The sequence below is a fragment of the Meriones unguiculatus genome, chromosome 6 (genome assembly GCF_030254825.1).
Source record: "Meriones unguiculatus strain TT.TT164.6M chromosome 6, Bangor_MerUng_6.1, whole genome shotgun sequence".
Classification (NCBI taxonomy): domain Eukaryota; kingdom Metazoa; phylum Chordata; class Mammalia; order Rodentia; family Muridae; genus Meriones; species Meriones unguiculatus.
The window spans coordinates 136047222-136072919 of record NC_083354.1 but is presented as its reverse complement, the minus strand read 5'-3'; the positions used below and the strand labels follow the sequence as shown (position 1 = coordinate 136072919).

At 37.6% G+C, this 25698-nt stretch overlaps 1 protein-coding gene across 2 annotated transcripts in view; it reads right to left on the bottom strand.

Annotated features, from left to right (window-relative positions):
- The window catches only part of Mms22l (MMS22 like, DNA repair protein), a 121010-nt gene extending 96155 nt beyond the window's left edge, over positions 1–24855 (bottom strand). The window contains exons 1-11 of one of the 2 annotated variants that reach the window (XM_060386067.1): positions 24800–24855; positions 24264–24439; positions 23427–23552; positions 21533–21582; positions 18168–18255; positions 17880–18060; positions 14498–14588; positions 12479–12609; positions 11153–11266; positions 7386–7562; positions 55–117 (exon numbers count right to left, since the gene is read on the bottom strand). In XM_060386067.1, coding sequence (XP_060242050.1) covers positions 55–117; positions 7386–7562; positions 11153–11266; positions 12479–12609; positions 14498–14588; positions 17880–18060; positions 18168–18255; positions 21533–21582; positions 23427–23552; positions 24264–24424 — 1182 coding nt within the window. In that variant the 5' untranslated portion in view covers positions 24425–24439; positions 24800–24855. Of the gene's footprint in view, positions 1–54; positions 118–7385; positions 7563–11152; positions 11267–12478; positions 12610–14497; positions 14589–17879; positions 18061–18167; positions 18256–21532; positions 21583–23426; positions 23553–24263; positions 24440–24574; positions 24706–24799 lie in introns of those variants that run through there. The other variant, XM_060386066.1, reaches the window with a different exon arrangement.
- Positions 24856–25698: the final 843 nt, after the last annotated feature.

Below are 25698 nucleotides of genomic sequence, written 5' to 3'. Positions count from 1 at the left end.
TATTTAAGTCACTCTGTCTGCTTGGTTCTGTCTATACTATGAAGTGCTGCATACCTGCACAGTGACGGACTGTCTCAAGAGTTCTTCTGCAAAGCTCCAGTTCGACTCCATCTGTCTCTGAAAAGAGAACACAAGACTGTGCTGAAACAATTTCTCTTGATTATACACATATTTAAAATTACAGTACAAGTGTGTGATTCTATCGTTAAAATACCTGTGTAATTTAAGTAGAAACTTAGCTGACATAGTTGGAAAAAAATGAGTCTAAAATTATTCTAACAGAAACCATATCTGTTCTTATTTTATAAAAGTAGTACTTCTATAGGTTTATACCTATTTTAAATACTAAAAACATATAATCTAACTGAAAAAAAAGAAAAATGTATTTTTCAAGTTTATATACCAGTCTTCCCTACTCTCCTTACGAGACAGCCATCATACATTTTATTTGTACTATCCCAATGATAGTCTACCTGTCTACCTTATTAAAATAAAACTTACGTAATTTTATATGTAAGGAAAATTTGATAATGCTTTCATTTCAAATGGTCATCTATCTGACAATTCCAATTCTATGCATGAATCTATGCAGCAAGGAAGAAAGCTACAATAAACCTTAATAAAGATTACAAAATCTCACTTTTCTAACCAAAAAGTATTCTGAGAGGATGTTCTCTCAGAATACTCAGGTCTTAGAGGCTGAGATATGTGGACACTGGTCACAACCAGAAGCAAAGAAAGCACTTAAAAAAGCAAGCAAGGGATTTCTAATACAGAAAAGTATCAAAAGTAATTTAAACTTCAAAAAGCAAAGCTAGAGGCCTAAAAAGTAAAGATCCACACTTTGTGGTGCAAACCTTATGCCTCTCAACATACCAGCAATTGGGAGGCAGATCACTTTGCATTCAAGGTCAGCCTGGTCTTGTCCTATTCCAGGACAGCCAGGGCTATGAGGGGGCCCATCTCAATCAATCGATCAATCAACTAACCGACCAATCAAGGCACAGACTCCTATCAGACTGTCAGATGACTACGCTTATACAGATAAACCCTAATGAATAAAAGATATGTTCACTACTCATAATCACATAAGATCTTGGCAGTATAAATCCCTCACTAGAAGGAGCACAGTAACAGTAACAGTCAGCAATAAAGACAGCCTTTCAGTTCCCTCCCCACCATGAACAGTAACAGTCAGCAGTGAAGACAGCCTTTCAGTTCCCTCTCCACCATGAACAGTAACAGTAACGTTCAGCAGTGAAGACAGCCTTTTATGGAGCTCCCTCCCACCATGAATAGGATGCTTATCAACAGACTGCTAATACCACTACGAGTGGCAGTACATTACTTCCATGAAACTTCCTTCTTGATAGCACTCTTTTTAATTTAATCAAGGAAAGACATCTACCCCGAGCGGGCCTGAAGCCACAGGATGGAAAAGTAAAAACATTCTGCCAAAATTAAATCTTTCAGTCCCAGATAAGCCTTCAGGAGCTGCCTCTAAGTGACAACTTGACTAAAACTTCACAGATCTTGAAGCAGGAACTACCTTGATAATGCCCTAAAAGATCCCCAACTCTTAGAAACAGAGAGTGAGATATGCATTGATTCCTCATCTCTGAGCCATTAGAATACAAAAGCCTGAAAGGAACACCTTGGTTTGGAGGCCTATCATATTAAATAGTTTGAGGATATGCCAGAACAGGGTCTGGTCGTACCCATGAAGTCTTAATGCAGGGTATGATCAAGCTCTATAGACCATCAGTATGACTTTGGGTCAGCTGACTTCGAGATCAACTACGTGGGCTACAATATGTCATGCATATGTAATGGAAGTCAAAAAACAACAACAACAACAACAAACTATGAACACTGAAGATGAGCAAGGCCTTGGTTAAGAATACACCCTGGATACTATCACATATTGATGGCAGAAGATTAGTGTGCCCTGACTCCCCATGAGAGAATAAATGAAACTCTCCATTTGGTACTCCCATGTTCTCTGCCATATGTACTTCTTCTCACCCATCCTAGTTTGGTTTTATTTAATTTTTTCATTATTAATTTTTTTTTTACATGCCAGTTCCCCCTCCCTCCTATCCTCCCAGAATCTGCCCAATCCCAATCCACTCCTCCGTTTCTCTTCAAGAAAGAAGCTTCCCATGGATATCAACCTAGTTGCAGTAAGCCTAGGAACCTCCCTGTGTAAGGCTGGATGGGGCAACCCAGTATGAAGAAAAGGTTCCCAAAAGGGGCAACAGAGTCAGAGACAGCCTCTGCCCCGACTAACAGGAGTCTCACAAGAAGAGCAAGCTACACAGTTGTAACATATATGCAAAGGGCCTAGATCAGTCCAAGCAGGGTCCCTGGTTGTTGGTTCAGTTTCTGTGAATCCCTAGGAGCCCAGGCCAGCTGATTCTGTGAGTTTTCTTGTGGTGCCCTTGACCCTTCTGACTCCTGTTTTCTGTTTTCCCTGTTTTCTGCAGGATTTCCCAAGCTCCAGCTCATACTTGGATGTGGGTCTGCCTCTGCATCTGTTTCTATCAGCTGCAGGATGAAGCCTCTCTGATGACAATTGGTTAGGCACCAATTTATGAGCACAGCAGAATATCATTAGAAATCATTTCATTGACTTCTTTTTCCAAACTCTGGGTCCTAGCCCTCCAGGAAGTGGCAGAAGTAAATTCCCTGAAGCTTTATCATAATAGCCAGAAACTAGAAATAACTTAGATATCCCTCAACTGAAAAATGAATAAAGAAACTGTGGTACATTTATGCAATGGAGTATTTCTCAGCTGTTAAAAACAATGACATCACAGAATTTGCAGGCAAATGGATAAAATAGAAAAAAAAAATCATTCTGAGATAACCCAGGCCCAGAAAAACAAACATGGTATATACTCACTTACAAGTAAATATTAGCTGTAAAGGATAAGTATGCTACAATCCAGAGACCCAGAGAAGCTAAGAAACTAGGAGGGCTCAAGGGGGACAAACATAAATCTCCCTGGGAAGGGAAAACAGAATAAATTTTGAGGGGGGGGAAGGGGCCTGGGAACAGGTGGGATCAGGTAGGGAGAGGATGAAGAAAGTACTGGGAGAGGAAAAGGAAAGTGGAATGCGGGGCGAGGGAGTATTGAAGAGATTAGATTTGCAATGGAAGCTCCCAGGAATCTAGGTGACTCTAACTAAGCCTCTGAGCAATGGGGGTACAAGGCTTGAACCAGCCATCTCCTGAACCAGGAGCAACTTCTAATGGAGGGACTGGGATGTCGATGCAGCCACATAATCTGCTACCTACAATTTTTCCTACCTACAAGATGTGATGGAGAAAAGGTGGTATAGAGACTTTGGAAGTGGCAAACAACGACTGGTCCAGCTTGAGAGCCATGCCCACCTTGCTTTCTATCGCTGTGGCAAACAGCATGCCCATAAGTAGCTCGGGGAGGGAAGGGTTTATTCTACTACTTGTAGATCTTCATGAAGAGAAGAAAATGTCACCACCAGGGCCAAGTAATCAGGTCACAGGGCAGGGTTGACAGAATTAAGATTCTGTCTTACAACTGGATCACGTTAACGAGTACATTATATGCCTATCATGGCATTTAAATCACAAGAATGTCAGAGTAGTATAATTCTTACACAAATAATTTCAAAATGCGGTCTACACAGTGGCTATAATCTAAATAATTAAACTACGTGTCAAAAGAAGAAAGTGGATGAGGAAAATCTTACAGGAACCCACCCCTAAATAAAGGGCTATAAACAACTAATAATTTCTAAGAATTCATCTTCTCCAGGGATGATCCAATATAAAACAGCAACTGCTCAGCCCTAAACACATATGCAGAGAAGCTTCATTAAGTGGGCTCAGCCAGTTTTACTTTTATATTTAAATGTATGCATACATACAATAAAACTTTCTCTTAAAAAAGGTAATTAGCATGCCCATATCCAATAAGTGAATATAGTAGCAAAACATGTATTTTACTTCCACAAGATAATTTAACCCTAAGTATGACAGCATTTTTCTTACTTACTACTTCACTGTAATAATGCCCACATCTAATTTCTAAAAACATCTAATTTCTAAAAGTCAAGTCATACAGAGGTCATCAACCTGAGACTATGTTTTCTGTTTCGTTTTTATTCTGCCATTAAAAAGCAAGGTGCTCATTTAAACTCCACCAGGAACAGTAGACTACTTAGAGACTGGTGTAACTCTTATTTGAAAATTAAGTCCATACCTTTTATTTAGTTGCCATTTCAAATGCTTCCAAAAGGAGCATCAGTGTCTAACTGATCACCCCACGTTCTTGGTAGAAAAAGCAGTCAAAACTGAGCCTTGCAATGCCCCAAAGTACCATCTTTAAACTGTATTTGATTTTAAAATAGACTGACTGGAATTTTAAGAGGATAACAAACTCTTACCTAGATTAAAAGAGTAACACTGAACAAAAAAAAAAAAAAAAAAACAAAAAAGAAATGAAAAATAAAAAGCTAGAGCATCTAATATAAGAACTGAGATACCATATTTTTCCTACAGGCTTATAAAAACATACTGCCTAATTTTCCAATTTTAATTTATCCACAGTAATTTTCCAAGATACAGAAACTTCTAAAATAAAAATAATCATATGTGAAACTTACTTAAAAGATAAAGATTTCACACACATCAACATTTGGAAAAGGTAAAACATCACATTTAAAAGTTGAAACATCTAATTTTGCCCACAATATTTCTCTCGTGAAAACATATCCAACTCAGACATTAGTCTCCAGTGGAGTAAAGCATACTACCCATTCTATAGCCACTTCCTACAGGACTGCTGGCTACGTCAATACATTAGAAGGAGGGAAAGGCATCAAGGCATCTCAGATCCAAATTAACATCTGTTTATAACTGCTATGAAAGTATCAACCAATATGCCTTTAGAGTAATAGATAAGAACAATCATCTAATTTACTAATGAGGTAACTTGGGAATAAAAGTGAAAATAACAAGGGATGAATGTTGGCTGGCATAAAATGAACTGCCTATGGCAAAATGAAGCACATGGTTAACCCACCAAAGATCTACCTATAAAGAGTAAATCTTTTGAAGAACTCTTGAAAAAAAAAAAAGAAAATGAAGTTTATCTAAGTGATAAAAAAGGTGACCTTTAATCACTATGTATCTCTACTTTGTTACCTACAAAGTAGATATATAATTTTCTCTCCTACTTTTTAACACGTTAAAAAGTGAATAATCACTGGGGTATTAAATACATTGCAAATACAAAATGCATTTCACACCTAATAAAAACTATAACTAATGGAAAAGCTAGAGCTTTTTTTAAAGCTATAGCAATGTTTAGAAATATTGGAAATTCTGAGAATATACATCCAAAAGCAACTTTTATTTTACATGCATACATATGTATATATGTAATACTTTTTTATCACACTCTTTATTTTTACCACTGTCTTTAAATGTGGCTGTTTCCTTTAAAAACTCTCCCACATAAAGAAATAAGATTTTTAAAAAACATTTTTAAATATTTTGGCAAAAGAAAATCATGACGGAATAGATTAAAAGATACATTTGTTTCCTATCTTGACTCCACGTTCATAAAAGTAATAATCTCCAGAGTTCTCAGAATGAACCACCAATGTAATTCATATGCGACGGCAGTGACAAAACAAAACTTGATCTATCAGTCAACCACCACTGAAATATAGCACTCACCACAAAAAGTGTTATTTCAGTTCCAATAAGCAATAATGTACTAAAAGCATGTTCCCTGAAACAAAGTACAGTACATTTCATATAAATCCTATCAATACCTGTTAATATATTACATATTATATTTAATCTGTTTTTATACATGTATATATACGCATATAAAACAACACAACTCAGAAGTGTTTGACAAGTTAAATTTATACACAGATTAAAATAAGGAGTGCATTCTGAGGGGAATTAGGGTTGAACAGGAAATAACAATGCTTATGTTAAGACTTCAGAACTGTACATCATTTTTTAGTTCCCTTTATGCTGCTCTAGTAGTCTAATAATTAAAAGATGTCAACCATTAGCATACTATTGCACAACAACACTTAATACGTCACAAAGGAATGATAACAACTGGTAAATGTGAGTATTCAATATGTACCAGAAAGGCTATCTATAGAGATGGGTCTAGAAACCCGCGCACTTTACGGGGGGGGGGGGGGTGTTGAGACAGGACTTTACCCATAGTCCAGGCTAACCGGGTACTCTGTGTAGCCTAACCTGGCCTGAATTCACTATGAATTCTCAGCTATCCTAGAATTCACTATGCAGCCTAGGCTAGCCTTAAACTTGTGGTCAATCCTCCTGCCTCAGACTTAGAAGTCTGAATTTTGTGGAACTCATATGCTAGTATAATTCTGTTGTTTTCTAAGAACAGGAGAAATCATATGCCAGGCTCAGTGGCACAAGCCTGTAATCCCAATACTCAGGGAGGCAGAGGCATGGGGATCTCTGTGAGTTCGAGGCCAGCCTTGTCTACAAAGTGAGTCCACAAAGCAATAACTACACAGAGAGATCCTGTCTTGAAAAACAAAACATAACAAAAAAAAATTAGACATATACAGGAATTATAAACACCAAACAGGGTTTCAAATTAATATAGTAATTAGGTGATTTAAGTCACAAGAGAGTTTAAGTAATACTGTAAAAGAACATTTCCAACTAAAAACTTTAATATAAAAGATAAAAGGTCTCCTTGTTTGAAGCAAACTTGACAGCTCCTAAGGTAAAACTGAGAAAAGCGGTAACTCTAAAGAAACATTATATAAAGCAACACTCTTATGTGTGTGGGTGTGTGCACCATGGCAGTTACCTGCAGCAGGCCCCAAAACAACAACAGATCCCTCAATTAATGTTGCAGGCAGCTGGGAACCTGACGGTGGGTACTGGGAGCAAAACTCAGGGCTTCTGCTAGAGCAGGATGTGTTCTTAAACCCTGAGCTTTACCTTTAGACCCCAAAGCAATACTTTCATTATATTACATACACAGCAGACTGATTCACTTCTGGGAGACATAAGCTTTTCCCTGACATTCTTGCAATATTTGATTAGAACCAAACTTTGGAGTAATGCAAACCCATGATATTTTTCCGTGAGGAAAAAGGATCAGAAAAGCTTAAGCAATTTACTCAGTCATACAGGTACTATGAGCAGAGCCAGGGTTGAAGACCAAGTGTTTTACAATAAAAATATGAACTTTAAAATTCTTCAAGATCAGATGTTTATAAAAACATTATATACAGAAAAACACAAAGGAGAAATCATTTCCCCATGACTTGAGTTTTAATTTACTACTTATTTATTTTAAAACAAAAGCAAATATAAATCTTACCATTTCATCTGATGCGCCATGGCGATCAATATGGTACAATGATGCTACATGAACACTAATCCACCAACTAAAGCCTAAAGGATCCTTGGCCTGGGTTGGAGAAACAGAAGGTCTTCTTTGGTCACTTGGTTTCTCAAAAAGTGTTTTAAGTAGTTTATTCAAACAATTCCAAAATGACTATAGAAACAAAAAGAACATAATTCAGTTAAATAAGACACTCCCCTAATGACCTTTGACTTAAAGGTTTACTCTTCATAATGGAGTATACACACAAAACATAACATCAATTATGAACCTTAACCTGTTCTATGTTTTAAAAGTATCTTTTGTTAAAACCCTGTACAGTTCTGAAAGTATATCTTCTTAATCCTTGTAAGTAATGATTAATAAAACTTTTAACAATCTTACAATACTATCTGCAAACCTATTTTATGCACAAATGTTTTCCTTGTGGTTGCATGTACTTTCTACTAATCTGTAAGTTTAATGAGTCAAATCTTAATGATGACCTTAAATGTAATAGGATAAAGTCAAATGTCTTAGAAAAGGAACAGCTTTTTCTTAGACAAAGCAACAGTCTTAGCTGGGTGCAGCGATGCAAGCCTGTAATCGCAGTACTTGGGGAGACAGAGGCAGGTGGATTATTGTGAGTTCAAGGTGAGCCTGGTCTTCAAAGCAGGCCAGTCAAGGCTACACAGAAAAACCCTATCTCAAAAACAAACTACAACAACAACAAAAACACAAAGCACTCTTAGAAAACTAATTCACTCATGCCCAATCCAGTTTATATGCTAATATTATTGTGATTTGAAACTTTGTTTTTCAGAGAATAAAACCTTCGGTGTGGTCTGTGCCAGGCAAGTGCTTTACCACTGAGCACTATTCAAGCCTTTTAAAAATGTTTTTCATTTTGAGGCAGGGCCTTGCTAAGCTGCCAGACTGGTCTGGTTTCTCTCTTCTGTACTACAAACAATAACACTTACTCCAAGTCTCTCTGATACCATTATCAAACAGTCCTAAGCTGCCTTTAGTTATCTTGCTGCTTCAGCATCTCTTAACTTATACCAGTTTCTCAGGTTTTACTATGCATAACCTTGATGTTTTAAAGTAACTGATACATGACTATTATCTCTTCATGATGACCTCAGCCACAGAAATATTCTTACTCTTTCACTGCATCATATGTGAGGTATAGTTTATCCTATTCCAGGTTAAATTTGACTATGTTGTTAAGTTGGCATCTTCCGACTGGCTAGATCAATGGCATTAATATTTTCTTCTTTGTAATGATAAATACTATGTGGAGATATTTACAAAAATATGAATCTATTTTATTTTTTTAAGCTCAAAGTAATGCCAACATATCTAATACCCCAGAGACTGAGGTAGAAGAAAGGCAATTTGGAGACTATCATAGGTATCCAAAGTGAGATTCTTTTTCCATAGACACAAATCAAACCAAAAACAAACATGAAAAAAAACAAACGGTTATAATGCAGGCAGTGTGGTTACACTCCTGTGTGGCTGGGCACTGGAAGTAGGACCAAGCTGTATCAGGGGCCTGTGAAAGGGAAGAATTGCGTGTATTCACTATGCTGACTCCTGGAGAAGGGTGTTCAGGGTACATTACAAGGATTTTAGCAGTACGTTTGTTTTATTGTTGTAAGCATGGGCATTTGGAAGGGGCATTTACTGAAAGCATACAAGTCACAGAAGAGCCTGACCATGGTCTTTTCAAGAGAAAGTCACCTTTATGTGTTTTCATAGCTAGGAATGTATGATTTTAAGACTTTTGAGCTTAAATGAGTTCATACAGTAGGTTCAGAGGTGCATCCATGAGATTACTACTGTTAGGGTAAAACTCAGGTTATTGGGACATGCAGTTAAAGCATGTTGTTACTAACAATTTACAGCAGGGTTTCTCAAGCTTCCCAATTCCGACCCTTAAATACTTTCCATGTTGTGACCTCCGACCATAAAATTATGTTGTTGCTACTTCATAACTACAATTTTGTTATTTTTATGAATCATAATGTAAATGTCTGTTCTGATGGTCTTAGGCAACCTCTGTGAAAGGGTTGTCTGTGCCACGAAGTGGTCACTACCCACAATTTGAGAACCACTAATTAGAGTCTTAGGAAACTCCAGGAAACTTGAGGTTCACATATGGGAAAGTCCAAGGCCATACCCAAATGTAAAACTTTTAAGCTCTGTTTTTTTTCTTTTTTACTCTTCTTACCTGAACCATCTCTACAAAAAAGAAATATTGTAATGTAACTGGCCTAATGCAGTCAGAAATCTTAGAGACAAAACTACAACTGCCCCTTCTTAAACCAGCATACTGCTTAACTGTATTCTAAAAGTCTGGCCTTACACCTACAGAGACAGGTAACTCTTCCTCCTCTTCAACAGATGGAAATCACTACAAAAACCACAACTTATCAAAAGCAAAGTAGTGGAGCCAGTCCTACCTGATATCTACAAGCTAAGGCATCTAAGGATCAGGGGTCCTCTCAGAAGAGGGAGGGTGATGAAGAAAACTTGCTAAGAGTCAGAGAAACAGAAAGCTTGCTGTGTACAGAAGCTACACCCATGCAGGAACCATCACAGCATGGCTGCCTACACACAAAAGAACCAAAGAGGACACCAAGGAGTGAAGGGGGAAAAGCTCAGGAGGCTCCAACCCTACACAGACTTATAGGCAATTAAGAGTGGGAAAACCAGTCTTCCCCAGAGAAAAGTACCAATACAAACAAAAATACATGAAATAACAATAAAGAAAAAGAGTCTGTGACTCTGCACAAGAACAAGGGGGCTAGGGAGTAGATGGGAATGGAGGTTGAAGGAAAAAATGATGTAATTACAAGCTAAAACACAAAACAAACAAACAGAACCCTCCTAACTCCAACTCGGCTTCACACAGACTAGAATACTTTTCTGAAGTGAAGTCAGAATTTCAGCTTCACTTCAGAAGAAGGCTCTAAAACTCCTCAGGCTGCCTACTACACAGCCTCTAGGCAGAGATAGATAAAGCAGATCTACCTCTGGCTCCTGCCTCACTGCTGGAGACACTTTTACATTAGCACCCAGCAATTTATGTTTCTACATCACAGGCTTGCCTTCTTGTCATTCCAGTATTTCCTTGGGTACAGCAGCTCGCACACATGCACACGCACACGCACACACACACGCACACACGCACACACTTTTCTCTGCTTTCCTACATAAAGGTGGTATACTCTAGTCCTTTGCATTCTCCTTATAATCTCAAGAATGTAATGTTAATTTATGTGTCAACTTGATCAGGTAGAGTCCCCAGAGAGTAGGTTAAATGTTATACTGGACACACATTCAAAATTTTCCTGAAGTAAAGAAGATTGCCCTCCCTAGTGTGTGTGGATCCCTCCAAATAGCCAGACATGCCATGGAAACTACAAAGCGACAAACCTGCGAAGATCAAGAAAGACTTCAGTTACTGCTGTGGTTTTCCCTGCTGCCCCCTCTCTGTCAGACCTTTGGGTTCAGACTCCAGTTTGCTGACTGCACTTGCCAGGGTCAGCTTCTCCAACTTTGTTATTCAATCTCTTATACCAAACTTCCTCACATATTCTATTGCTGCACATTTTCTGGAAGATACAAGCTAATGTAGCAGAATACCCTAGTGCGCAAACAAAATATTATGTGTGCATTGAGTAGCCATTCTCCTACATATGAAAATTCAGTGTATGAACTAGTCACAACAACTAAACATCCATTTTCCAACTTACTTCTGCAACAGTCCATTTACTTCTGTGGTCTAAAAGATGAATAAGTAGAACCCATAATTCTTTGACACAGGAGCATGGGTAGTGATTAATCAATAATGCTTCTGAAGGCCTAACCTACAAAAAGAAACAAAGCTATTTACATGCAACATGGCTAATTGTTACAAAGAATTCAAATGTTTTCTCAATTTCAGAAAAGTTTCATTTCACTAACTTTTTAAAAATATTTCCTTTAAACCAAAGTACATGATAAACCTGATTCTGAGCTAAAAAACAAAAAACTTTTCCAGCATGGGCCAAGCAGGACATATTTAAGATATTGTTAGAAATAAACTCTATCATGACTACAGAAAGCACAGCAGTGTAACAGCAGCTCAAGAAAGTGAAAGGAACATTGTTGCAAGGATCTTCTAGTGCGGCAATCTTTAGTCAACACCTGTTTTGACTATAGGCTGGAATGGACTTCAGAGTCAGTTTATTTAACTGTGTCTGTTCCATCTAACATACACACACTCAAAGATTCCTCATAGAAACCTAGAAATAAATTTGCTAAGACAAAGAAAACAAGCTTCAAGCTACAGCTAGGCAGGAATAGGGAGTTCCAGTATACTACTGTAGAGTGAGAACAGTTTCATACTATCTATTTGAAGTTTTTGTAAAGCTAAAACACAGCATTCTGAATGTTTTTACCATAATGATAAAGATTCTATAAATACTTAACATGATTTAAGCCTTATATAATGGACATACTTATCAAAACATGATGTTATGGACTGGTAAGATGGCTCAGTGGTTAAGCGCACTCTGCTCTTCCAAAGGTCCTGAGTTCACTTTCCAGCAGCCACATGGTGGCTCACAACCACCTATACAGGGATATGATGCCCTCTTCTGACATGCAGCTATACATGCAGATAGAGCACTCATCTACATTAAATAAATAAATAAATCTTACAAAAAAGTTACCTCATTAGTATGTACTAACTTTATATCAATGTATCAGTTTAAACATTGAGATGTAAGATAAAGCCCAGCCTACTATAAACGCTTATATCAAAATCCTTGTTCCCTCTAGCTCCCGGATACCAGGAACCAAATACAAAACAAGAAATATTAACATGGTTTAATATTAAATAGAAACCATTTCAAATTCCTATATATTAAACCACATGTATTAAGGATTGTTGTCATTAAAACATTAGTAATGGGAGACAGAATGGGACCTGGAGGAGATAAGGAAGGGGGCTACAGCCAGGATACAAAATGAATAAATTGTAATAAATAATAATGACAATAATTAAAAAAAAACATTAGTAACTCTTAAAGCATTACCTTGTCATATATCTTGAGTGACAGACTTATTAAGTCACAGAGAAGATTTTCACAATGTTGTTCAAACAGGCTGACATTGGTTAAACTGTCACCTGCCTGACTGATAAACTGATGTCCATAAACAACATGTTCTGCAAAATAAAGTAAATTTTATTTTTAAACCTCAGATTTTATTAATTCTCACAAGAAGAAAATGATTTTACCTCTTCTGATTCTTCTAAAGTAAAACACAATGTAGAATCTTTCTTTCTTTTTTTTTTTGTAAGTTATATTTGAGAATAATCACTTATGTACAGTTCCTGGCATTATCTATGACAAATTTTCTTTTTAACGGATGCTTGTATGCTTACCATTTGGTAATGTTCTGTGGTATAAAACAGCAAACCAAGGTAAACACTAACCAAAACATGTCCCTACATCAGTGTATCCACTTGAGTGCTGTTCTCAATATATGAAATACAGTCATAATAAGTCTCTGAATGCCTTTATCTCTGTATCTGTGTACATAGTTCTATACATATGTAGTTAAAATGTACCGACACATATGTCTTTGAAGCATAAAATGTCAAAAACACCAAGATGAAGCAAACATACAAACAAAAAAACCCACAAAATTTGCTGGGTGTGGTCATACACAGCTTTAATCCCAGCACTCCAAAGACAGAGGCAAACAGATCTACTGAGGTCTAGGTCAACTATAGTAAAATAGTGAAACTTTGTCTCAAGAAAAAGAAGACCAAACGAATAAACTTACAGCATTCAAATTATAAGACTACTCTCTATTTATACAAACTCCTAAAAAAGTTAGAAAATTGAAATAAATAAGTAGACAATTAATAGAAAATTAAAATTATGTAAAGATGTTGAAGATAACTGATAATCAAAAAAAAAAACAATGAAGAAAAAAAGACATGTGGTATCTCTTTCATGTACTAGCAAAACATAACATTAACTCTTGCTATTACTGGCAAGAGTCTAATATAAACATACAGTAAAACTCAATGTCAAAACTTAAATGCCCCATTCTATGCCTAAGAAAATATATTATGGAATGTGTACGCAGATTTAAAATGTATGTATATTGTGTCTTCTGGGAAACATTACTTATAATATAATAAACAATCCAGAAACTACATGGCTAAATAAGTACAGTGGATCTGTAATGTACAGCCTTGGAAAAGCTGATTACTTTCCCAAATATATCTCTCAAAAGACGCTAAATGGGAGATGGGAGGTATCTTGGTGGGTAAAATGTTGTTGTATGACTACAAAAACCCTAGTTCTGAGCCCCAACACCCAAGCAAAGGCCAGCAAGGGCCTATAATCCGGCACAGGGAAGAAAGTCCCCTGGGGCTTGTTGGCCAGTCAGTTTAGCCAAAACTGCAAGTTCAGTTCAGTAAGAGAGCTTGTCTTAGCCAGGCAGTAGAGATGCACACTGTTGATCCCAGAACTTGGGATGCAGAGATAGGCAGATCTCTTTGAATCTGAAGCAAGTCTGGTATACAAAGGGAGTACCAGGGCAGCCAGTACTACACAGAGAAACCCTGTTTTGAAAATAAATAAGTAAATAAATGACCTTGTCTCAAAAGAAAAAAAATCAATAAAAAGTACAACCATACCATTTGTAGTTATAAACAAAAAAAATATATATATAGCAACAGATCAGAGACTAAAAAGATAAACTGGCCGAGCTATTTTCACTTCTCTGGGGATTAGGTGGGGCATAAAGGATACACACTTTGGGCGAAAAAGGGACATAAACATGTCTTATCTATTTTTTATTAACGACTTATAACTTAATATAATTGATTACTTACTTTTGAACACAGTCTCACTATATAGTTCAGGCCGACCCAGAATTCATCATACAATCCACGCAGCCCTCATGATCCTCCTGCCTCCTAAGAGCTGGGATTATAGACCAGTGTATTCAACCTGACTAATTTCATTTTAAAATTATGACTGAATAAATGAAACTTAGAATTTGAAAAAAATTAAGACAGAACCCTGCAAACTTACTCAGTTTTTCACCCAGCATGTGAAGCATTTCCAGCACCAGCCAATGTGTATCTAAGTGGAGATGTAATACATGCCATGATGGTGGGAAGAGCTGTAATGACATGGTTAAGTATGAATATTGGATATTTTGCACAACAGGATAAGACTCTATGCACACTATAAGAACCAACTAACTACCAATTAACTATTCAAAGCTCAAGAAAAAAAACCTTGATTAGAGAATTCTTTCACTGGAGATCCTTAAAAGAATACATTTTAATTGCTGATTTAATGAAGACACATTGAGATGGCTGAATAGACTGGACAGTACAGACCCCTTCCAGCCAACTGCTGACTGTACTTAGCCATGAGGCTGTAAAGAAATCTTTAAGATAGTTTTTGCTTTAGACCTTATCTAAGAGACATTCTTTAATGCAGTGAATGCATAGGAACTATAAAACATAAAATAGTGAACTTCAGATATCACACCAACTATATGCTATTCCTCATTAAGAAGTAGAAGTTGGTTCTGTTGCTCTCCTTGTGGAGTTTCTGCCCTCTCCAGATCTTACTGTTTCCCATTTCTTTCCTAAGATTCCCTGCACTCTGCCCAAAGGTTGCCCATGTCTCAGCATCTACATTGATAGGCTAAATGAGGGTGGAAGACCCACCTTGAATGTCAGGATCTTCTAGCCTGAGGCCAGAAGTGAATACAAAGCACACAGTGAGCTGAACACCCAAATTCATGAATGTGTTGTGACCCCAGTAGCCTCGTGGTCCTGTTACTATGTTTTCCCAGTTCTGACAGTTTGTGTCCTGGAGCTGTGAACCAAAAGAAACCCTTCTTTTCTCAAAATAAAAAAAAAAAAAAAAAGAGAAATAGAAGTTGAAGCTGGGCAGTAGTGACACACATTTTTAATCCCAGCACTCAGGAGGCAGAGGCAGGTGGATCTCCGAATCCCAAGGCCAGCCTGGTGTACAAATAAGTTCCAGAACAAGCAATGCTACACAGAGAAACCCTGTATTGAAGAACAGGAAGAAAGGAAGGGAGGGAAGAAGGATGGGAGGGAGGAAGGGAAGAGGGAAGGAAGGAGGGAGGGAGGGAGGAATAGAGGGAGTGAAGAATTTTATCTCTCAATTCATGAGTCAGCATTCAACAATTCTACTGAACACAAAAGTCAGAATTTTTAGCTCTAAGCTGCACTAGGTCACCACTAGCTGACACTGAGTATCACTGTAAAAACAACGCAATGCCACTAACGAGTTCTATTAAAGGACCTAGAAAAAAGGATGAGGGTTTCCCTATCAGGTATACAAACAAATTAAAATGCTTGACTAACAACAAAGTAGCATGGGGAGAGGTGACAAGCAGCAGGAACAGGGAAAAGGTAATATGACACCTCAAATCAACGAGGAAAATGTAATCCATAAGAGTTAAGCACATCCATTGACAATAACTAGTATCAGAGTTCCTATCCCCTTACACACTTTTAAAATCATGGGTATGGGTGCTCTGCCTTCATGTATGTACATGTACCATGTGCCTAGTGGCCACAAAGACCAAAGGGTGCATTAGATTCCCTGGACCTGGAGTTATATTCTTTTGAGCCATCACGTGGTTGCTGGGAATCAAATCCAGGTCTTCTAGAAAAATAGCCCATGCTTTTAACCTCTGAGGCAAATCTTCAGCAACCCCCCCATCTTATATATTTTAAGAGATAAATTATAACCATAGATATAAAAACCAACATATTTTTTATACATTTAATTTAAATACATGAAAAAAACCAGTAAATATAATCACACATATACAAACATACACACACATACACAAAACCACTCATCTACCTGGAAACAAAGTGAAATAGAAGAAACAATTTATAGTATACAATATCTAATAAGTAATATCTCTAATGAAAAGTTTTAAGATAGATGCACAACTGAAAATAGCTAAAATAATGCTTTTCATATGTAAGACTAACATACTGTATATAAAAATATATAAAAATCATAAGTTTTTAAAAGATTATTTCATTACAGAATAGTATTTCGGTGTATATTTTATACTGTAAGAATAAGAAGTTCTCCTGACTTAAAATTTAGTTTATAGACTTCAAAGAAACTAGTTTTTCATGTTAACCAAATCGAAATGTCCACAAAAACCTTGTAAAAAAATAAAGACCCTTTTGACAAAAAGATACAACCACTCCGAAACAGAAATTACCTTCCTCCAAAATCTGCCTTCTTCATGACAGTTAAATGCAACTGGCTTGCTTTCCTAGGTCAAACATACTAACCTACAAATTTTTTTAGAACACTTTTTACTCTTAAACATTGATCTCAGATTAAAAAGTATATTGTTGTTAAAGTTTACCAAAATAAAATATAAATTTTGATAAGTATATTACTAAAAACCTAGTGTTTGATATAGTGAAGCCAAATACAACAGGAGGGGTTAAAAGTTCAGAGAGTCCCATGAATTATCATAATTTCTCACTTACATATGCTCCAGTTTTCATATACAGAATGTTATCTATCTATAAGCTAGGCTGTGATAGTAATACCTTTTGTTTAAATCAAATTTCAGAATAAGTGTTTATTACTGGTGGAAAAACTGCATAATTAAAATAACCAACTACATTCCAAAAAGAGTCTGAGACACTGGAAGGCATAGATGTGGATTTCAAAGTGCACAATTTTTTTCCTTTGGAGGATTGGAATTGAACCCAACACTGAATGCAATAAACATTCTACCATTAAGCTCTGATAGTAAGGTCCCGATGTAAAAGTGTGTTTTTTCATATGATGACTTTTCTTTGAGACTAAGGGTATAGTTAGTAGTGTGCTTTGGCAGCATACATAAAGACCCAGGTTCAATTTCCTGCATTCCATAAACTAGATATGATGGTTTGGGTCTATAATCCCAACACTTGGGGAAAAAAAAGGCAGAAGAATCAGAAGTTCAAAGTCATCCTGAGGCTAGCCTCAGATTTATAAGAAGCAGACTTAAAAAAAAAAAAAAAAGACTTTTTCCTTCTTACAATTTACGGTAACATAAAAATGACATGAGTGTAACAGAAATTTCAAAGAGGCTAATTTATATTTGAAACGTCTAAGTATTTGCACTGTTGTATAGAGAAAAGCTACTAATAAAGTGTAATGTTTTACAGACTTTAGGCACACCAATCATTTGTCTTCCCATCTTTTCTGCAAGTTAAATAAGCCGAGTAAATGGAGAAACTTAGGTAAGGCACATTTATACAATAAGAAATACATAATTATCAAGACAGGAGATCAGAGCTTTATTTCATGCCATACTGGTATCAATTCTTCTTATTCTTGAATAACACTTTTTCTTTGGGGAGAAAAACGTTGGATAATTTAAAAAATAAACTAATCAAACCTTATTCTGGTTTTGATTTACAAATGCTCCTAGAGTAACACTGGGAAGTTCAACTAGATGTCCAATATATAGAAGTAATCCATGAAGTTCATCAACCAACGTCGACGGAAGCTGAGCTTCCAAAGCTTCATAGGGATGGACAGGGAGATTGTGGCTCTCAGCATCTTGTACTTTCAGATACCTAAAAAGTCATTAGATAGAATAAACATACAAGAGTCTGTGTGAATATGCCCACAGATATCCATGAAGTTAAAAAAACAAAAACAAAAAAAAAATCTGTTTTCCTACCTGAAGATGAAAACTTTAATGTAGTGGAGAAACACTACACATCTCTGTCTAATACTGTCTGCTTTGGAGTGCAGGGAGGCTATCTTCCCTGAAAAGAAAACAGACACTATCAATGACAGCTTAAACAACTGTCAGTGGCCAAAATTTTTAACAGGCTAAACTTAATATCTAACCTATAGCTCTTCCTAAGTTTACAACAAATATATTTTGAAATAACCCACTTTCTCTAGTCTCTCATACCACTACAAGAAAACCCATGATAGGACTTTGCTTTACCTTCCTATAATCTATCTGCAAACTCTGCTAAAATATGAATTCCTTACGATTTATTTGAAATTCTGTGTCTGTGTGTGGATATAGGCAGGTTCCCAAGGAGAATATTAGATGCCTTTACTGCTGGAGTGACAGTAGAGCTGCCTGAAATAAGTGTGCGTTGGAGACAAAATTCAGTTCCTCCTGCTTAAGGGCCATGTCTCTAACCCTGTGAATTAATTCGTGTTGCTCAAGTCAGAATGCACAAAAGGTCATCAACTATATTTATAATGAAATCAAAACTCCTTATAATTATTTATAAGGTCCATTAACTTTTGAATAATTGTCCAAACTCACTCCTTGCCACCCATTTAACTCAATTTAACATTTCATCACCGAGAATTATATACATTTGCTGCAATATGCAAAAACACTGAAAAACATTATAATATATGAGACCAAAAAGAAAGGCAGAGAAAACAGAGTAAGAATTATAGACAAAAATTTCTCATCCACATGTAACATAAAACTTGTTTGAATTTAAATGAATAAAATGGCTACTACTTGGACAAAATGACAATGAAAACATAAATGTGAAATTATACTAATAGCTACATATTAAAACTGATCTTTGATATCACTTTACCAATAAATAAATCTTTTTCATTCTTGCTATAGTCTAAGTTTGGTTTGCCCCTCGAAAACTTACACTCAAATTTAATTTCCGTTGTGGTGGTATTGGGTGTTATGGAGTTTGAAGAGCTGACCAGTCATTAAGAAGGATGAATGTCATCTCTCTGTTCTCATTATTTACCTCATTATTTATTATTTACTTATTATTATTATTTACCTCATTATGGACCTCATTATTTACCAGGACAGTGATCTCCTGTCACATGAGTTCACTACTCATGTTTTGTCTCTTCTGCAGGTGTCTATAAAGCCCAAATTATGCCTTTATAATGTGGAGCTGCCAGATCTAAGCATCTTAATCGCTAGAACCACACTTAATTAAACTTTTTAAAAATAAAAAGTTACGAAGTCTCAGTACTGTCACAACACAAAACAGACAAATCCCAACTTTCATGATTCTTAGTCCATGAAAACAGTATTCTCTAAAAACTGCTAAAACCTCCACATCTAGGCAAGACAGAATGAAGTTCAGATGTCCTATCTCCAATTTTAAACTTAAAAACCAGAAAACATAAAATAAGTTTTCAGAATCATGACAATACAAGAATTCTATCCTAGAGAGATGGAACTTTATGATCATAACAGCTTCCCATCCAGAGGTAGCTGCTAAGCCACTAACCCAAGGAAAATCCAGACAGATAACACTTAAGGAAACAGCCAATCTCAATTTACAAAAATTAAATGCACTGGACAAAACCATGACAGAACAAAGAAACCATACAAGAAAAAGTCTGGTGACTTACAGGTCTCCTTAGTGCTGATCTACTCAGTGATGAGAAGAAAGATCTTATTCAAAACCTTCCTATTGCTGCAGCCCTTGAATACAGTTCCTCATGTTGTGGTGACCCCAACCATAAAATTATTTCATTGCTACTTCATAACTGTAATTTTGCTACTGTTATAGATCATACTGTAAATATCTGACATACAACCCCAAAGGGGTCACAACCCCAAGGTTGAGAACCACTGTCATAGACTAAAGAGGAACACTGGAAACAACTCTATGAAGTACACACTGGTTAGGACAGTTCAAGTTCCTAATTAGCAGGAATGAAAAACAGAAATTACTACACATCAGAAAAGTTTGCCAGGCTTCTTCCTAGGCTACTAGAAAGCTGCTTATAGAAGTCCTCAAAAAACTGAAAACAACCGTCAGAAAGACCTCACAGAATGCAAATATTAAATAGCAAGCCAGAACAAAAAAAAAAAAAAAAAAAATAACTAGCAATATGAATGCTGAACTTTCCTGGAAGCAAATATATAAAACCAATAGTACATACCACAATGTAACATTACTAAATAGTCAAAGAAACAGAAAAATGTATCACAGAATCTCAGGAGAAAACCAAACAATAAAAACAGATCAATAAAAAAACAGTGATGACCAAGACACCAGTCACCAAGGTTATGAGTAATGATTGATTATACACATACTCCACATAAGATGGGTCAACTCTGCCTCAACTAAAAGCAAACCTGAGAACAAAACTCTCTGCACCAGGAGTAAATATACATCTGGAATGAAACAGTCTCACAAGATGATAATGAAACAATGCTAATTTGTATTTACTGCTCTATGCAATCACATACCACAGGCAACATCTTTGTCTTCATGCTATTAAGCCCAGTTTAATTATTGAAAACCTTCCCATCCTGTGTCTTCATCTAATAATTGCCTTTGCTCCTTAACAGCATCCAATCCAGAATAAAACCCTATTGCCCTTACATCTTACACAAATCATCAAGCACATGTGCATTTACCCAATGTTTTGGTAATTAATGAACCTATCTGACCAAAAACATGTTCCAGATGATCTCTATTTACTAGGCAATATGATAGACAGAGATAAACACTTAAAATGCATCATGGAATTAAAACCTTACAAGAACTCGATAAAATAGGAACTGTTACGTAAGAGACATACTATTGGCTAGATTTAAAACCTAGGTTGAACACAAAGTCAGGACTCCAAATACTACACCACATTAAAATTGTTACAAAGAGAAGCAGCTGGGCTGCAATAAAAACACTGCTGTTCAGCTTCCTTCACAAGACACCTGTACCCCTTCACTAAATCAGTAATCCACTAAAATGCCAAAACGAAACACAAGTAGAAAGCAGGAAAGAAGATCAAGAGCCCTGGAGGTCTGTTAACTTCTTTATCTTGCATTTATGTTCTCCACCCCACTCCTCACCTTCCAAAAAATAAGTCTCTCAGAAAAGTTTAGTTTTTTTTCAAGTTAGGGCTTACATAACTGAAAACTACAAATCTCAGCTATAACAAAATTTAAAAGCCATCATCTTTCAGAATGTTAAACACATCATACCATGACCCTCTGACACAACACTTACTTCATATGTTTATGAAATCCCAACTACACATCATCTTGTTTTGTGATTAAATACACATTAAACTTACCAAAATCACAGTTGACTTGTAATAAGGACTCCAAGTTAAATAGCTGTTGCCTGATTTTAAAAATGTGAGAATAAATTTTAGCATAATGTAAAGTACATAGAAATTACATAGACTGTGGTTCTAACACTATTGGATAGCTTTGTTTTTTATACTTCACTTTGTAATTTTTATTACAAGTCAGCTTAAGAAAAATTTTTAAAAATAAAGTACATCTCTAATGTTACAAAAATATCTATAAAAGAAAGATCTCAGGAACTTGAAAATTACAGACCAATATCAATGAGATATTTGTATTTTCAGAAAATTTAAGATACATAAAACATTCTAGGGTTAAGTTTTATGTTAAACTGTATAATACAACTATATAGTGGCTCGGAAAAATGAGAATTACTGTCCTGATTAGCTCCTAGTCAACCTGATAGAAATTAGTTATCTAGGAAGAGCAACCTCATTTGAGAAAATGCTGCCACCAGACTGACTACAGTAAAGTCTATAGGACACTGTCTTGATTAATGACTGTTATGATATGGGAGGCCCAGCCCAGTGAGGATGGTGATCCCTGGACAGGTGGTCCTAAGTGATATAACAAATTAGGCTGAGCAAGCAATTAGGAAGCAAGTCAAAAAAGAGCATTCCTTTGTGTCTCTGCTTCAGTTCCTACATCCAGGACCCTCCCTTCGCTCTACCTGATGATGGACTACAACCTGTAAGCAAATAAACTAACCCCTTTTTACCACAGTTGATTTCTGTAATCATCTTTAATCACACCACTAAACAGGCAAACTAAAACAGTTTCATAAATAATGTATTTGTAAAGCCCTATAATGCCTCATTTTAATTAAGGGTCATTCCCATTTGCCTTCAAACTCTCTTAGATAAAAAACCTTCACTACAATGTTCAGAATTACAGAAAAATCACTCAGCTTGTTCTCTCAGCGAGCGAGAGGTGGCACATGCCTGCAATCCTAGCACTAGAGGCAGGTAGAGGCCAGCTGGCTCTACAACGTGACTCCAGATCAGCCAAGGCTACACAGCAAAACCCTGTCTCAAAAAATAATAAGCATCATCATAATAAATAAATAAACAAATAAGTAACACAGGGCTGGAGAGATGGCTCAGCAGTTACAAGCTGAGCTCTCAGAGAGAACATGAATTTGGTTCCCAGTATGTATGGTGGCTCACAACCATCCATAATTCCAATTTCATGGAATCCAACACCCCCTGCTGACCTCTGTGGGCACCAGGCAGGCATGTAGTGCACATGCATGCAGGCAAACTAAGCATTCATAAACACACATACATACATTCATAATACATCAAAGAAACACTGACATAACTTTAGGAGGGATGATGGAATAGTTTAAATCTTGTCTTCGAAACATGGTATCAAATAACAAAGGCCAGCAGTTGGCTTGCACCTGTAATTCCAGTACTGGGTAGGCTGAAGGACTGCCATAATTTCTAGGTCAGCCCAAGGATACACATTGGCTACAGTTGATACCGTCTTAAGAGACAAAAACAATGCATATATATGTTATGGATAGAGTATGTATGTTATAGACACAAATATTTATTTAGTGCAGGTATAGCTGGGTGGCAGGATGATTGGCTAACATTTACAATAACCTGGATTCCATCTCTAACATTACACATGCACACAACACACACACTTACACACAAACACACATATTAATAAGGACTCTAAAAAGCAATATAAACAACTCCTTAAAACCATTATTTTTATCAGCCATTACTGCCTAATTGTTTAATGGTAAGACCTACAGAGCAACAAAATAACAGCAATTTCCCTGACGCTTTTGAAATCAGTATTGGAAAAACCCAGTAACATAAAACATCACAAAAGCATTAGAGTTAAAACTAGACACATACATACCTGAATAAATGAAAGAGCTCTCGACAGGAACTTACTAATGCTGTTCCAGTAACCCACTGGATGCCAAATAGTTCTACTGTATCCTCTTCAAAATTAGTTGGCAATGGATCAAGATTTAAAATTAACCTGTAATGAAAATGTTGGCTTAATCATTTGCATCCAAACTATACATGGCATATGTAAGTCTTAGGGACCTTAGACCTTACATTGTGCAAAACAGGTGAAATGCGATGTAATTCAAAGGATTCTAGGCAACATACAAGGTGGGCTTAAGTCACAGTATTTTCTCTTTGAATGAGATGAGGGTTTTTTTTAATCATCAAACATTCTTAATTATGCCTGGAGAAGGACATCATGAAGTTAACATGTTTTAAAGTTATTAAGAAAATATAATCATAAAACCATGATTTCATAAAATCAATGACATTGCCTTAAAAGACCATTACCAAAACAATTCAAAAACAACAATTTTATTGTAATATCTCTTCGACTAATGGAAGTCTTTGATTTCTGTATGTGGATGCTTAGGGCTGGAAAGAACCAGAGCAACAAAACCGGTCACATTTTTCTTATAAACTTCTGAAAACTTGTAGATCACTTAAAAGGAAATACCATTTCCAAAACTCTAGGCTGCTACCTGTTCAGCTACCCGTCCTAGAGATTATCACCCACCAAGGAAGTTCTCTTTAACACTGAAAGCCCAGCCACTGGCTGGAACATTCTAGGTACTGAGCTTGTACAGCACGCAGGGCTTGATGAACACTAAAGTTTAGACATTAGCGATAACTAAACAACACTAGTGGAGGTGGGGAGGTCTTCAATTAGTTTTTCACCTACCTCTTCAGGGCGCCGCTGGCAAGGTAGGAATCTCCAGAAAAATACTTTCCTTCTCTGTTGTCAAAGGCGCAAGAAAAGCAAGCGGGTTTGCACCATTCCGTCCCCAGCTCCAACTCCAAGCTGTCAGTCATGAATGTTGGTACTGCAGAACAGCCATCCATGATTTACATCATGCCCTGAAAAGACATCGCGGCTCGCTCAGTCCTCACTCAGGCTCCCGAGAGAAGCTGGGACAAGCTGGAAGGTAAGGGCCTCGGAGACTCAAGTCCCCTTAGCACGTGGGGAAAAAAAAACAGAGTTAAAACAAAAACCTGCGAGGGCAAAACTTCCGGAGAGCTCCGGGCGTCCTCCTGGGCCCCGGGCGCAGACATGAGCGTCGCCGGCGCGGGCAAAGCTGTCCCCGCTCGCTCCCGGAGGCAGGAGAGGGCCGCTCCCCGCTGCTGCGCTGGCGCGGGCCGAGTGCACGCAGCCCGCCGCCCCCTCCGCCCCAGCGCGGCGCACAGGGCGGGCGACGGCGCCGGAGAACCTCCGCTCACCCGCAGACCCGGGACGCGGCGCCCGCCGCACCGAACCGGAAGCAGGTGAAATTCCCGCCACGGCCCGGCCCGCCCCCGCCCCGCCCCTCTCGCGAGATCATCGCTGAAACTGGCAACAACACCCACGCTCTCGCGAGAGCCTGTTGGTGCGGACAGGTACCGAGTTCCGTGTCTGACTTTCCAGGTAACTTTGTGAGGGCGCGGGCTGAGACCTCCGCAGAAAAGGTCGCGCTCGTTTTAGACGGGAGCGAGGAGGGTCTGAGAGCCGCCGGATCGGCCCGGGCCAGGCCCGGGAGGCCCGCTCCCGTCTGGGGCGCCTGGAGCCGGTTCCGCCCTCGCCCTGTGATGGAGGAGGCTCAGAAGAACCCAGGGAGGGAGAGAATCCCGGATCCCGGGACACTGAAGAAGTCACGGTCCTTTTTCCTCAGACATAACGACTTTTACTCCCTTTACGATACAGCTGAACAAAGTTAAAACTCTGTTGAAGTATTTTTTCCATTCATTGTCCTTATTAAACTTGTCATTGACTCTAATATTACCATCTTTAGACGTAAGAGGGGAAATTTGATTGTCCGGCTCTTTGATCACCTCCCCGTGAGGGGGGAGTAGCCTTACCAGGCCACAGAGGAAGACAGTGCAGCCACTCCTGATGAGATCTGATAGACTAGGATCAGATGGAAAGAGAGGAGGACCGCCCCTATCAGTGGAGTTGGGGAGGGGCATGGGAGGAGATGAAGGAGGGAAGGTAGGATTGGCAGGGGAGTGGGAGGGAGCTACAGGGGGGATACAAAGTGAATAAACTAATTAATTAAAATTAAAAAAATACAAAAAAAGAAAATTTGAATTCAAATGCCTGCTGTGTGTTTTGGTTTTGGTTTTGGCTTTGGGTTTGTTTTTTT